Source organism: Garra rufa, chromosome 2 (assembly GCF_049309525.1).
Source record: "Garra rufa chromosome 2, GarRuf1.0, whole genome shotgun sequence".
Taxonomy (NCBI): Eukaryota; Metazoa; Chordata; class Actinopteri; order Cypriniformes; family Cyprinidae; genus Garra; species Garra rufa.
This window is the reverse complement of record NC_133362.1, coordinates 21,549,389-21,563,619: the sequence shown is the minus strand read 5'-3', so window position 1 is coordinate 21,563,619 and position 14,231 is coordinate 21,549,389. Positions and strand designations below refer to the sequence as shown.

Genomic DNA, 14,231 nt, shown 5'->3' with positions numbered 1-14,231 from the left:
TCTTTTACGTTTAGGAGATACCACTAAAACATGTTCTGCCGTCTCAACTTCCATAGATTCATCACATAAACAATGCTTCCTCATAAAATGTAAGTACCAATAATTTTTTTACGTCCATTCTCAAATGTGATAAAACGATAATTGTTCCTTGTATCTTGTAAAAAATATTCCAAATATTTATGCCATTTATTGTTACATTCTCCTGCTGTTAAATGTTTTCCATCTGTTCTACTAAATGTGATTTTTATATTTGGGTTGTTCTTTCTTAAAGATGATTTTGTCTACTTTTTCATTTCCCTTAATTCCAGCATGGACTGACACTCATATAAAATGTATTATACTTTCAACCTGCTTTATCTTACATGTGACCCTGGACCACAAAAATAAGGGTTTTAAACTGAGATGTATACATCACCTGAAAACTGAATAAATAAGATTTCCATTGATGTATGGTTTGTTAGGATACAGCTACAATTATTTGAAAATCTAGAATCTGAGGGTGCAAAAAATCTAAATATTGAGAAAATCATCTTTAAAATATTCCAAATGAAGCTATGCATGTTGCTAATCAAAAATTAAGTTTTTATATATTTACGATATAAAATGTACAAAATATCTTCATGGAACATGATCTTTACTTAAAATCCTAATGATTTTTGGCAAAAAAGAAAAATTAATAAATTTGACCCATACAAAGTATTTTTGGCTATTGCTACAAATATACCTTTGCTATTTAAGACTGATTTTGTGGTCCAGGATCACATTTATTATTAATTTTAAAAGGATGACAAAAAGGTTGACTTACTTAAACATGACAGGACATATGATAAATTAACATTAGGAAAAGAACCCAGAGTTTGTCAGTCAGACACATATCTTTATAGGTTTATTAAAACATGGTGTTAAAAATAAATCATGCACTGGTATTTACACTCATACAAACAAAGGCTGATGAAATTGCTCTTTAATTCCATCACATAATATTTAAAAAAAATAAATCAAATAAACTTTCTCTGTGGTGATTGACTTTATGCCACAAATGTCGTTAACAGAATTTCTTTTGTATTCACTTAAGCCAATTTGTCAACGAAGCCAGTCAATAGAATATTCAATAAAAAAAGACACGTTTGCCGCAGTATAAAAATCAGTCAAATTACGTAAAACTTGTGAAATGTTCACAGTGAGATTTTTCCTCCAGATTCAAAATTCTGCAATTCTGTTTCATATTGAAACATTACAATATGCAGTAATGGTGCAATATAACCTCAAAAAATGATTACGAATCTTATTAATTTAAAATGATTTTTTATTATAAATAATTAAATAACCTGTCTCTCCTATAATAAATTATAAAAGCATGTCTACAAACAAATGCATACAAATGACTTCAGAATTGGAACAGTTTTTTTACAGATAACACAGATATGTAACATAAAATTATTACGTCTCAAAAGTCTATGATTAGTCTCCTAAGATTTTAAAAATCCATACACTAGTTCTGCTCAGTAATGGACAGCAGACTAAATCAAGGATCAAGGCAAATGATACCACACTGAATATGGAAATCAATATCCACACAACATATGTAGGGATATTAAAACCAAGAAGGCAAGGTATCTAATTTAGTATTATACAATTTAGTATGCTACAATTATAGATTGTTAAAGGGATAGTTTACCAAAAAATGAAAATTCTGTAATTAATTATCCTCATGTCACTCCAAACTCGTACAACCTTTGTGGAAGGATCCTTGCTGTCTATGGAGGGTCAGAGAGCTCATCTTCATCAAAAATATTGTAATTTGTGTTTCAAAATGAACAAAGGTCTTACAAGTTTAGAGGGTTAGTAATTAATGACAGAATTTTCATTTTTGGGTGAACTAATCCTTTAAGCATACAGTAAACAGAAACTTATTAACTGATTTTGCAAAATCTTGTCAATATATGCTCCAATAATTGTGGAAATGTATTAAAAGTTTTACACATGCTTATTTGCATGTATATATAGGTTTAAGCAAATAGACATTTCTGGAAGAAATGTTTGCGCTTCAAATTTGAAAAGGACAAGTGTTGACTTAAACCTGATCAGTGGCTTAATATAATGGAGACATAAAGCATTCGTATGGTGCGAGTTCATTGAGACCCAGTTCAAAGTTTTGTGTTTAGTTGGGAATAATGGGCTGACTAACATTGACCTGTATTACAAAGTCCTTCTGCATCTTGGTGTCTAGTAAACGTGTTTTATCCGTGAGTAGCTTTCCAGAGAAAAACCAGCGCTGGTTGGCAGCATCAATGTCTTCCTGAATTTGAAGCTGTTTCTTTAGCTGACGGATGGAATCGGCCATTGTGGCGCTGAGGCGAAGGTCTTTTCCAGTGGAGAGACGCACCTTTAATTGGAACTCCTTCTCTTTCTCCTGTTGCTCAGACTGATCAGACACATTATGATCGTTGCACTCGGATACCAGGTTGACTGGAGGAGCCAAACAGTATGCAGGGAGCTGATAGCGGTTCCCCAGTTCATCATAGCTCTCCATTAGGGACCCTGAAAGAGCAAATCGAAACCTTAAATTACTTTAGCTTTAATCAGCCATTACTCCAGTCTTTAGGTCTCATGATTCTTCAGAAACCATTTTAACATTCTGATCTGATGCTCAAATCACTTTTCTTCTTCTTCTTAATGTTTAATGGTTGATGTTTTTGTGCAAACAGAAACAGAAATTTCAAAAGAACAGCATTTATAGGGAAACAAATATATTTTTGGTATCATTACAAATGTCTTTACTTTCACTTTTGATCAATTTAATGCATGTTTGCTAAACAAATCGAATTACACTACCAGATGAGACTATAATATAATTTTATGAGAAAAAAAGTTGTATTACACAAAATGCAAAACAGAAGCATTTTCGCTAGATCAGTATATTAAAATGCTGTTTAAATGTTTACCATGAGGCAGTGTGATGCTGGCTCCATCTACAATAGCCTGCGCCAGCTCATGGTCGTTACATTCAATCGCTACAGCTGCAGCTTTCAGCGCGTCCCAGATCTCTTTACGGCCGTCAAAAGCTGGGGCCGTGTCCCAGAATTCATCTCTTTTACTGCGCAGCTGGCCCTCCGTCATAGGATATTCACTTTTCCACTTGGGCTTATCTTTCTTCAGAGGCTCATTGCGTCCTACAAGAGAAAAAGACATAAATGTAGAAATGTCACCTGGTCTTTTAGAGATGCATTAAGTAGTCAGACCGATGTATCCGGGTGATGTGTAAAAATCTTGTTTCGCAAAAAGGATCCTGACTTCTTGTTAAAGAGCTAGGACAACAAATACGTCTTACATAGTGTATGTGACATCACAGCATTTGACCAAATGAGATTCAGTGGACCTTTCCAAGAATCAGATTTTCCATGCTAGAAGCATCTCTATGACGTGTAACAACTCTTTAAAGTTGCACAACAACATGCCGATTTAATAAATACTTTTCTTGTAAAACAACTATGAAGCTACACTATTAGTCAAAAAATTTTGAATGGTAATATTTTTAATGTTTTTTTAAAGAAGTCGCTTTTGCTCACCAAGCCTGCATTTATTTGATCCAAAGTACAGCAAAAACAGTACATTTTTGCAATATTTTTACTATTTAAAATAACTGTTTTCTATTAGAATTTATTTTAAAATGTAATTCATTCCTGTGATTTCAAAGCTGAATTACTTTACACATAATCACATTTCCTTCAGAAATCATTATAATATTCTGATTTGCTGCTCAAAAAACATTTATTAGTATTATTATGTTGAAGACAGCTCAGACAGTAGAATTTTTTCAGGTTTCTCTGAGGAAATCTTTTGTAACATACATGTCTTTATCATCTTTTTGACCACTTTAAAGCATCCTTGCTAAATAAAAGTATTAATTCCTATTAATTTCTTCCCCCAACCCCCCAAAAATTATACTGACTCCAACATTTTATTACTGATTTGCAAAAGCTTTTTTATTCCAGATAAATGCTGTTCTTTGGATATTTCTATTCATCAAAGAATCCTAAAAAAATATTCAACTGCTTTGAATATTGATAATATTCATAATTAAAAATGGTTCTTGAACAGCAAATCAGCATATTAGAATGATTTCTGAAGGATCATGTGACACCGAAGACTGGGGTATTGATGCTGAAAATTTTGCTTTGATCACAGAAATAAATTACATTTTAAAATATATTCAAATAGAAAGCAGTTATTTTTAAGTTATTCTAAACTGCTTTAATATTACGACTTTTGCTATAATTTGGTTCAAATAAATTCAGGCTTGGTGAGCAAAAGAGACTTTTTTTAAAAATCTTACTGTTCCAAAACTTTTGACTGGGAGTGTAAATGGATCAAATGTAATAACGAAGTAAAAATCAGCATCTAAACCACAACATAATTCCCAACAGTCAAGCCAGCCAGGCTCAATGTCAGCTAAAGACGAAGAGCTCATGTAGGCCAAAGGGAAATCCCTTTGAAGGCTATTGGCTCAGACCATAAGTCGCTGAATCTTTTGTATACAAACAAAAGATAGCACAGATCACAGCACAGATTTTAAAATAAACATATGAATCACAATTGTAATAAACCTGCTCTTGGGAGGAAAAAAAACCAACAAATTATTTATAGTATCTGAGATTAAAGACTTAATCGGGTGATGCAAAACAGGATTTAGTGGCACCCTTCCCATCATGCATCACTCCTAGTCAGATGAGAGTTTACAAGAGCAGAACACCACAAAACAAACACTGCAACAGTCAGCATTTTCAGTCTAAATTTGAAAAAATGGGCAAATCTCAAACCATATAGCCTTAATTACTACACTTCACCTTGCCATTATGAATTCTTCTGATAAACAAAGACTGTAAAAAAGCACACTGACTTATACAGTCCACATTTAACAAACATTTAAAGTAATACCGAATGCCACATGCAAATCAAACTGACTCTAAACAAACTAAACATGACCAGTCCGTCTGACATCTTGCAGATTTACAAAAACATTCATTTACTAAATACATGAGATTAAAATGCTTATTTAATTTGGCTTCCACTGGCAGGACGAATCAGGATAAAACAATTTGGTGTGACAGAACAGGTATGAAATGGTTTCAAACAAAACAATATGTCCTAGCATGATCAAAAACTGCCAAACATTTCTTTAGATTTAGTCTTGTACTAAAAAATAAGAAGGCTGCTGTATATCAACAACCTCAGCAGTTCTAATAGTATCTCTAAACAATCTTATCCAATCTGGTAGTAATTGTGTGCTTTAAGCTACTTACTTTTCAGCACAACTGTTATCGTTGGTTGATAGTCTCTTGAGTTTGCAACTCCCATGGTCTGAATGACTTATTTCCTCTAGTCAGTGGAAAGTTATTGAAGAGCCGCTCCTATGACAATCAACTCCACATGCCCGGAGCTACAAGATGTTTAGTCACAGCAAAACTCTGACAGTCAGCTAGTAGCTTAGTCCAGTTTCTTGCAAAACGTACACGCCCATCACCTGATTTATGAATCTAAAAATAACAACCGAACAAATATAAATCAAAGCTGATCACCAAGATAGCTTCTGGCAGCAAGAAATAGTCCTTCTTGGCTTGAGTTTAGATGCATGAGTGACTTTTAACAACAAACTTAATCCAGTCGCCTCTATTTTAGACCAGGTCGAGAGTCAAAAATAAACTGTAAATCCCAGGATTGTCCAGAGCAGGTGCATCCAAGCAATTCCACAAATACATCTAATCTAAGATGTCCCAATCCTAATGGATTTCTAAGTAAAGGAAGAACTGTTAACAATTAAGAAGGCAACAAGTTTATGTAATATCCAATAAGTGACACTGGCCACAAAACCAGTCATAAGAGTCAATTTTTTTGAAATTGAGATTTATACATCATCTGAAAGCTGAATAGATAAGCTTTCCATTGATGTATGGTTTGTTAGGATAAGCTGAGATGCAACTATTTGAAAATCTGGAATCTATGGGAATCTATGAGAAAATCGCTTTTAAAGTTGTCCAAATGAAGTTCTTAGCAATGCATATTATTAATCAAAAATAAAGTTTTGATATATGTAGGGTAGGAAATTTACAAAATCTCTTCATGGAACATGATCTTTACTTAATATCCTAATGATTTTTGGCATCGATAATATATTGGTATACAAATATATTGGTGCTACTTACGACTGGTTTGATTTTACAGGGTCACATATAATATCATGTCAGTCTTGTTTGCGTTGTGCTATTAAAATTAAGTTATTCAAGGAAAAATGATACTTTCTTTTATGTTGGTTACTTAAGAAATCATGCAGGAACTATGAGTTTGATAGTGTAAGTTCTGTTCTTGTAAAAGAAAGAAAATTTACCCGATGCCCATTTTTAATTAGAGGTTTTTAACTATTTTAGTGATCTAAGAGGGGCCACAAGGGAGTGCATGGAAAAGTTTATATGAATAGAGTAAACATTTTAAAATAAATAAATACCAATAAAATAATATTAAAATAAATAAAACTTAATAAAATAGATCGAAATAAATAAATTTATATAACATTTATAACAGTACAGTATTTATAAAAATAAATAACAGTACAGTACTAAAAATGTAATTGAATAAAAGCTAATATTTAAAAATTAAACAAATTAAAACACATTAATATTAATTTATAGATTCCTTTCAAATTTATGGATGGAAATATATGCAAATGGTCATATTTGGGGGTCCATGACATTTTAACTAATTAACCTTGCAATTATAATATTCTCATCTCTATTATAATAAACCTTTATTATAATAGAGAAGTTACCCAGATCTTGCCTTTTTACAATGATAAATCCTCTAAAATATCAAAAAGGACAAACGAGTTTGCTTATTCTAGGAACACCATAGCTTATGCACTATTTGCAAACAGGATTCCTTGACAGATCAAGTCTTACCTCCTCGTTTGGTGCTATATCTGGATGCATTCCTGGAGGACAGGTGAGACCTTTGACGTACCACTCCAAAACAACTTCCCATCACTCAAACCCACATCAGGACCAAGCCTCAGATGCCCGAATGCCCGAATAAATGCATTTCTGCAGGATCCAAAAATGTAAAAAGTCCTAGTCTGTGACGTTAACAAATGATATATTGTTTTTGCAGAAGAAAGTTTGTGTCTAGCTGACTGTTATTTAAAGTTATTCGATGCATTATTGTCCGCGGGGGAGACACAAACCCGTTGTATTCCGCTGAGTCGACATGTCTGACTAAGCTGATCAGTGACCTCACATTAATGCAGCAATGGACAGTTAATACAAATCTAAACTTGATATTTAATTATTCTTTAAGTTCAACACACACATACTTCCCGATGTAGTCCACACTCAAATCCGTAAAGAAAAATAAACCAGTGTAGAATCCTAAACGATGAAATCTAATAAAACATGCGACTAGAGGGCGCTCGTTCACATTATCGTGAACACGCCGAGAAATCTGTTGAAGTGCTGCTGAGAAACAGCAGGGGGTAACAATTCTCAAACATAGACTGTATTGCCAAAAGTATTGGCTGTACTTCTAATAAACAGGTTTGACTAATTTAGTAATTTCCATGAATACAAATCTTTATGTTTAAGCATATAATTATATTCTAGGCTAGGGGATTGTGTGCTTCTACTTTTACAGCAACAGTTTTGATAGGACCTTCTAATATGACAATGCCTTTGTGTATAAGGCAAGGTTCAATAAGAAATGATTAATTCAGTCAGTGTGGAAGAAATTGACTGGTCTGGAGAAAGCAAAGTCCCAATATCAGCTAAACACCTCTGGGGGGGGTATTCCATAAACCAAGTTTACCAAATAAGTCAGGCTTATTTCAGTTAGTCTGACTTATTGTCACTTGATTTGGCTCAAAATAAGTCAGACTAACTGAAATAAGCCTGACTTATTTGGTAAACTTGGTTTATGGAACACCCCCCTGGTGTGACTTTAAATGCAGACCTTGAGCCAAACACTCATCACCAAACACCAATGACTTGTATATACACTATATGGACAAAAGTATTAGGACACCCCTTCTTTAGAACAGAAAAAGGCACTTACAAAACTGTGGCAACAAAGATGGAACGGGGTGCCCCAGTACTTTTGGCAACATAGTGTATACTAATGTTAAATAAAATGTATTTTCATCTATATTTTCCCAAACGCTGCAACATACTGTTACAACAATAAAAGTTACTTGCTATTAATCACCACTGACCTGGTAGAAAAGAAACAATATGAAATGGTGAAATGATTGTACACTGCCATCTAAAGGCAGTAATATATTTAACGCACAGTGATGCATTTATAGATGATGAAACAACAAATGCTGTTAAAAAACATTTATTTAACATGTAATAAAACTCTAGGCAAGTTTCTTTAGATGTGGTTGACTTTGGAAATTAAGTATTGGATTTCAGTGCATTTAAATAATGATACTGTAAGTGACATAAATAATGAGTTAAAAATAATATTTACATAATCAAAGATTAAGCCCCACATGGCTACAAATCCTGCTTTAAAGGGATAGTTCACCCAATGAAATGAAAATACTGTCATTACTTACCCTCAAGTTTTTCCAAACCTTTTTCTTTCACAAAAGTATATTTTATAGTATATATTAAGCCACTGACTTCCATAGTATTTTTTCATACTATGTAACTCAATGGCTACCACAACTGTTACCAACATTCTGTAAAATATCAAGTATCTTCTTTTGTGTTCAACAGAAGAAAGAAACCCATACAGCTTTGGAACAACTTGAGGGTGAGTAAATAACGACAGTATTTCCATTTTCAACTATCCCTTTACGCACAGTATCCTCCATAGATCGCACAGACAACTGTGATGGATTTCATTACAAAATATTGATAGAAACATCCAAAATAGCATGGTATTTTTTTGGAGAGCAGCCCTTTCATTTAGCCAGAAAGAGCAAAAGTCATCCAGTGAGATCACTGTCTAAATCTGGGCTCTGCAGACTCCCATGTTCCCAGGGCTCTGGTTCTGCATTCAGCCTTGGCACAGCGGGTGAGACTCACCCTGATGAGCATGTTGGTCATCGCCAACTAAAACAGACAAGTCTTTAATGTCTCAGACTGGCATCATGTCTTTTTTAAGAGGGTAAATGTCCCATGTCAGTCCATCACCATATGGTGAGTGTCCAGAAGGTAGGAGAACGCGTGTCAGCCAATGACTGTGAAGACATTATAATGACCTACATTAAAATCACAGCTTACAGACTGCAAAATATTAGAAAGAGTATGTAAAATGTCTAATTTCACCTTCTCTTTTCGACACCAAAGAACACCTTCCAGTTGTTTAGTTTACCATAACTGAAAGGATTTCGATAGACCTTTAGAAAGAAAGAAAAGGTTAAACAAGAGAAAGAAAGAAAGACAAAGCCCTATGTAAACAGTTCGAAAAGTCAAGATTTTGATTTTGAATAGTCTGAATACACCCTTACCCTTCCTCGTTTCGCCAAACGTTTGGCCTCTTTGCCATTTATATGACGTTCAATGCTGGTTTCTCCACGGGTGATAAGTAAAGCATGCCACAATGTAAGAGCTCCTAGGGCGACTGACACTGTGCTGATAGAAAAAAACAGCAAACATAACAAAAGATGAAAGTCTATAGAAATAGCAAAACCAGTATTGGAGCCACAGGGAAAGAATAGATGTACCTTGTAAGGACCCACATGTAGATGACACTCTTGTGAAACATTCTGTCTTTGTAGGTGTATGGAGGTTGCGAAACCTCCTGTTGGAAAAAGCAAAAATATTTTATATTATTCATAATATAGAGAATAATGCTCACCAAGGCTGCATTTATGCAATTAAAATATAGTAAAAACTGTAATATTGTTATTTACAACAACTGTTTTCTATTTTAATATACACTACCAGTCAAAAGTTTTTAAACAGTACGATGTTTAATGTTTTTTTTAAAAAAGGTATCTTTTGTTCACCAAGCCTGCATTTATTTGATCTAAAGTACAGCAAAAACAGTACAATTTTTAAATATTTTTACTATTTTAAATATCTGTTTTCTATTTGTGTATATTTAAAAATGTAATTTATTCCTGTGATTTCAAAGTTGAATTTTTAGCATCATTACTCCAGTCACACGATCCTTCAGAAATCATTCTAGTATTCTGATTTGCTGCTCAAAATACATTTATTATTATGTTGAAAACAGATGAGTAGAATTTTTTCAGATTTCTTTGGGGAATAGAAAGTTCAGAAGAACAGCATTTATCTAAAATAACAAATCTTTTGTAACATTACATGAAAAAACATCAATTTAAAGCATCCTTGCTAAATAAAAGTATTAATTTCTATAATTTCTTTCCCCAAAAATTAAATATATATATATATATATACCGACTCCAAGCTTTTGAATGGTATAATTGTTAAAAAAGCATTTAATTCAGATAAATGCTGATCTTTGGATCTTTCTATTAATCCAAGAATCCTGAAAAAATAAATTACTCAACTGTTTTGAATATTGATTATAATAATAATAATAAAACGTTTCTTAAAACAGCTAATCAGCATATTAGAATGATTTCTGAAGGATAATGTGACACTGATGCTAAAAATTTAGTTTGATCACAGGAATAAATTAGATTTTAAAATATATTCAAATAGAAAGCTGTTATTTTAAATAGCAGATATATATATTTTACAATATTACTGCTTTTTCTGTATTTTGGATCAAATAAATGCAGGCTTGCTAAGCAGAAGATAATTCTTTAAAAACATAAAAAAATTTACTGGTAGTGTCATTTCAAACTGAAATGTATTCCTGTGATAGCAAAGCTGAATGATCTTTTAGAAATCATTCTGATATGCTGATTTGGTCTAAAAACATTAGTCTAAAAACTACACATGCAAACTTTTCTAATTCATTGCTCCAAATAGAAATTATAGTATGCCACATTGTACCAGAGCTTAAAAAGTCTGAAGTTCACCAGTAAACCCCCCTCATCCAATTGTGACAAAGGCAGAGTCAGTAATACTTATTTAAATGTGTACTGTTAGCATTGGGATAAAGAAGATCAGAAATAATTTGTTGGTGTTTCATAGGATTCTGTTTAAGGAGTGTTAAATAATGAACAGTGATTGAGAAAACAAAAAATGACAGCTCTAAAGCTAATGACAGCAGGAAAAACGACTTGAGCCACCTGTACTCCCTTCCCAGCCACTCCTTCTGACGGAACAATGCCGATGAGCAACCCAATCCCTGTCACCGGAACACCCTGTTTCTCCGCTTCCAAGTGTCTGAATTGCTATGGAATGGCAGAGAGACAGCTGGCAGTTAAGACATGCCCACTACCCCAGACTTTGAGAACAGAAAGAGAACAGGAGAGACACAACCGTTCAGAAAAAGAGGAGATAAACACTATCTTAAGGGGTGTAAAAACACCTCATTCATTAGAATAAGTAGAGAAAAAATTAACACCCACTGAGGTGTTTTCCAAAAGTTGAGAACAAGTGAAAGATTCAAAATATTATGATACTAAGACTGAGTTATACTGAATGGAAAATAGCAAAGACAAAGACAAAACAACAACTGTATTAAAAAACAAAGCCTTACGTCTATGGCATTGTATGCATCGATAAACAGATAGCGACCGCTGACGCTACAATACATGCAGCCCAGAGTCAAAAAGAGACAAAAGGAGAAGAAGTAACGATGATTGTAATGGCCAACACAGTTGTTAAGCCAAGCTGGATATAAATAATTAAGGACTTATCTTCACAGAAGTGGAAAATTATGAAGTGCATCTGGGTTATTAAAGGAATAACTCACTAAATTTCATTTTAGTTTATACAATGGTGGCAAAAATTATTTGAACACTAGTATTTTCACCAGCTAAAAATGGTTTTAATTCGGTGATTTCTATCTTTTGTTGTAGTGTGTCAGTAGGAAATATCAGTTTGCATTTCCAAACACTGATTTTGCTATTAATTGTAATAATCCAGTGAGATTTTAGTTTGGACAAGGAGTCTGACAGCAGCCAGTGCCCCACACAAAGATCTGATCTCATGTTGCCACAGTTCTTCTGGATTTAGTCTGTCTCAGTTTGTTGTTTCTTCATGTCATTCCTGACAGACTGCATGATGATGAGATCAGATCTCTGTGTGGAGCACTGGCTGTTGTCAGACTTCAAACACTAGATTAGACACATTAATGGCAAAATGAATGTTTGGAAATGTATATTTCTGATATTTCCCACTGACACACTACAACAAAAGATAGAAATAACTGACTTAAAACCTTTTTTGTTAGTGAAAATACTGGTGGCCTAAAACTTTTGCACAGTACTGTATATAAAAAAAAATTTGTTTAATGTTTATTGCAAAATGTATATTTATACAAATATTTAAGTAGTTTGAGAGTGTAGGAGATTTGCTTAAATATGTCATTTGCAGTGCTTCGTGGGAGTGGGGGACTTAAGTGGTCTATTAGGCAAATCTGCTTTCTTTTTCCGAATCATAGGCAAAGTAGTTTTTTACAAGAACTTCTGTTGGTAAACATGGTTATTTGAAAAATAAGGTCAAATAATGTGAGCTGATGGCTTGAACAAAAGCATATGCCATCAATTAGCAAACTCATAGCTCACAGTAGTTTTTTTTTAAAGCTTTATAAGTCATCATTAAAAACTGTTCAAATCTATTCTGAAAACTGTTGAATGAATGCAATACAACCTGTGCATATACAAGTTTGCAACAACATGAGTGTGGATAAATGATAACAGACCATAGACCACAAAACCAGCCATAAGGGTCATTTTTTTTTAAATTGAGATTTATACATCATCTGAAAGCTTTCCAATATAATAAAAAGAACTTTCCAATGATGTATGATTTGTTTGGTTAGGACAATATTTGCTTGAGATACAACTATTTGAAAATCTGGAATCTGAGGGTGCAAAATCAAAATATTAAGAAAATCGCCTTGAAAGTTGTCCAAATGAAATCCTTAGCAATGCATATCACTAATCAAAATTAGGTTTTCATATATTTACAGTAGGAAATTTACAAAATATCTTCATGAAACAAGATCTTTACTTAATATCCTAATGATTTTTGGCATAAAAGAAAATTTGATCATGTGCACTAGGGATGGGAAGATTCCCCGATTCACTCGGTGCATCGGTTTAAAACGTTAACGATGCGATGCATCGGTTTAAAAAGTGCGCATCGGATACAAATTGGCATTTGTATCGCGATGCATCGTTTCTAACATATCTGCATCGGTAAATCCCGATTTATTTCTTTATAATTATTAGTAGACATACAATACTTTTGCTGCGTGAATGACGTAGACTATCACAACACTACAGAGACCGGGGCGTGTCCAGAAAGTCACATAGAGCAGGGATTCTCAACCGGTGGCCCGCGAGACGGCTTAAAATTAACTTAAATTTTATCCTAAAATGGTCAAAGCACGGCCTCTTTCGTGTTCTATGATTGATTGCTTTGGACTCGGCGCAGCAAGCCTCATCGCACTGTTAAATACAGACTGAACGGCGGCTCAAAACTTTTAACCGCGGCACGCAAACATCATCAGAGACCTGCAAGGGACTGATTTTTTTGTCCCGCTCCTGCAGAAATGTATGTTATTTTGTCCCACTCCCACCAGCAAAAGCCCACATAAAAGTAACCTATACCCCCGCGGAAAAACGGGTCTCTACTTCATCTCTTGACTGCATGAAACAAACCCTCGCACTAATGTAAAAGTAAAGACGATAAGAGTAATAGTAACAATGACACTCTTGCATATCGGAGTCTAGGCACGCATAAGTCCGCTGTTGATTCATGAACTAGTCATGCTTTCGGGGCTCTGATCCATAGTATTTTTGTGTGAAATTTCAAAATATTTGCATAGTTGTCAAAATGAATGTCTTGTGAGTGTTTTATAATGGATGCTCACCCATAGAGGTGGATCTTGTAAGGGTCAGTGGTGTTTATGCACATTTGAGCACCAGCATCAACAGATATAGTATGTATTTGCTGTATTTTTCATATGTATGTTCATTTTATGATGGATACAAACAGTAGATATTCGGTCAGTCCAGTTCAAATGGACAGGTTTAGTGAGTGGTATTTTGGCATCTTCCTGTTGTTGTGTTTGGCAGGTTCACTTACTTTAGAAAAAGTACTCTGTAGTTGTTAGAATGTCTGAAT

At 33.9% G+C, this 14,231-nt stretch overlaps 2 protein-coding genes across 3 annotated transcripts in view; both read right to left on the bottom strand.

The window, feature by feature from the left end:
* Window positions 1–808: 808 nt before the first annotated feature.
* Window positions 809–7,269, bottom strand: ubtd1a (ubiquitin domain containing 1a). Of its 2 annotated transcripts, none has more exons than XM_073833885.1 (3): window positions 6,954–7,269; window positions 2,946–3,173; window positions 809–2,541 (listed from the first exon to the last, which is right to left on the bottom strand). In XM_073833885.1, the coding sequence occupies exons 1-3, from the start codon at window positions 7,033–7,035 to the stop codon at window positions 2,162–2,164; spliced, it is 690 nt and encodes a 229-aa protein (XP_073689986.1). In that variant the 5' UTR covers window positions 7,036–7,269; the 3' UTR covers window positions 809–2,161. The 2 variants fall into 2 exon arrangements, with proteins under 2 accessions (XP_073689986.1, XP_073689987.1); XM_073833886.1 differs by lacking the exon at window positions 6,954–7,269 and adding an exon at window positions 5,304–5,518 and having other exon boundaries at window positions 810–2,541.
* Window positions 7,270–8,288: 1,019 nt separating this feature from the next.
* The window catches only part of zdhhc16a (zDHHC palmitoyltransferase 16a), a 9,128-nt gene continuing 3,185 nt past the window's right edge, over window positions 8,289–14,231 (bottom strand). The window contains exons 6-11 of the mRNA XM_073834973.1: window positions 11,635–11,768; window positions 11,222–11,326; window positions 9,719–9,795; window positions 9,503–9,626; window positions 9,321–9,391; window positions 8,289–9,232 (exon numbers count right to left, since the gene is read on the bottom strand). Coding sequence (XP_073691074.1) covers window positions 9,130–9,232; window positions 9,321–9,391; window positions 9,503–9,626; window positions 9,719–9,795; window positions 11,222–11,326; window positions 11,635–11,768 — 614 coding nt within the window. The 3' untranslated portion in view covers window positions 8,289–9,129. The remainder of the gene's footprint in view (window positions 9,233–9,320; window positions 9,392–9,502; window positions 9,627–9,718; window positions 9,796–11,221; window positions 11,327–11,634; window positions 11,769–14,231) is intronic.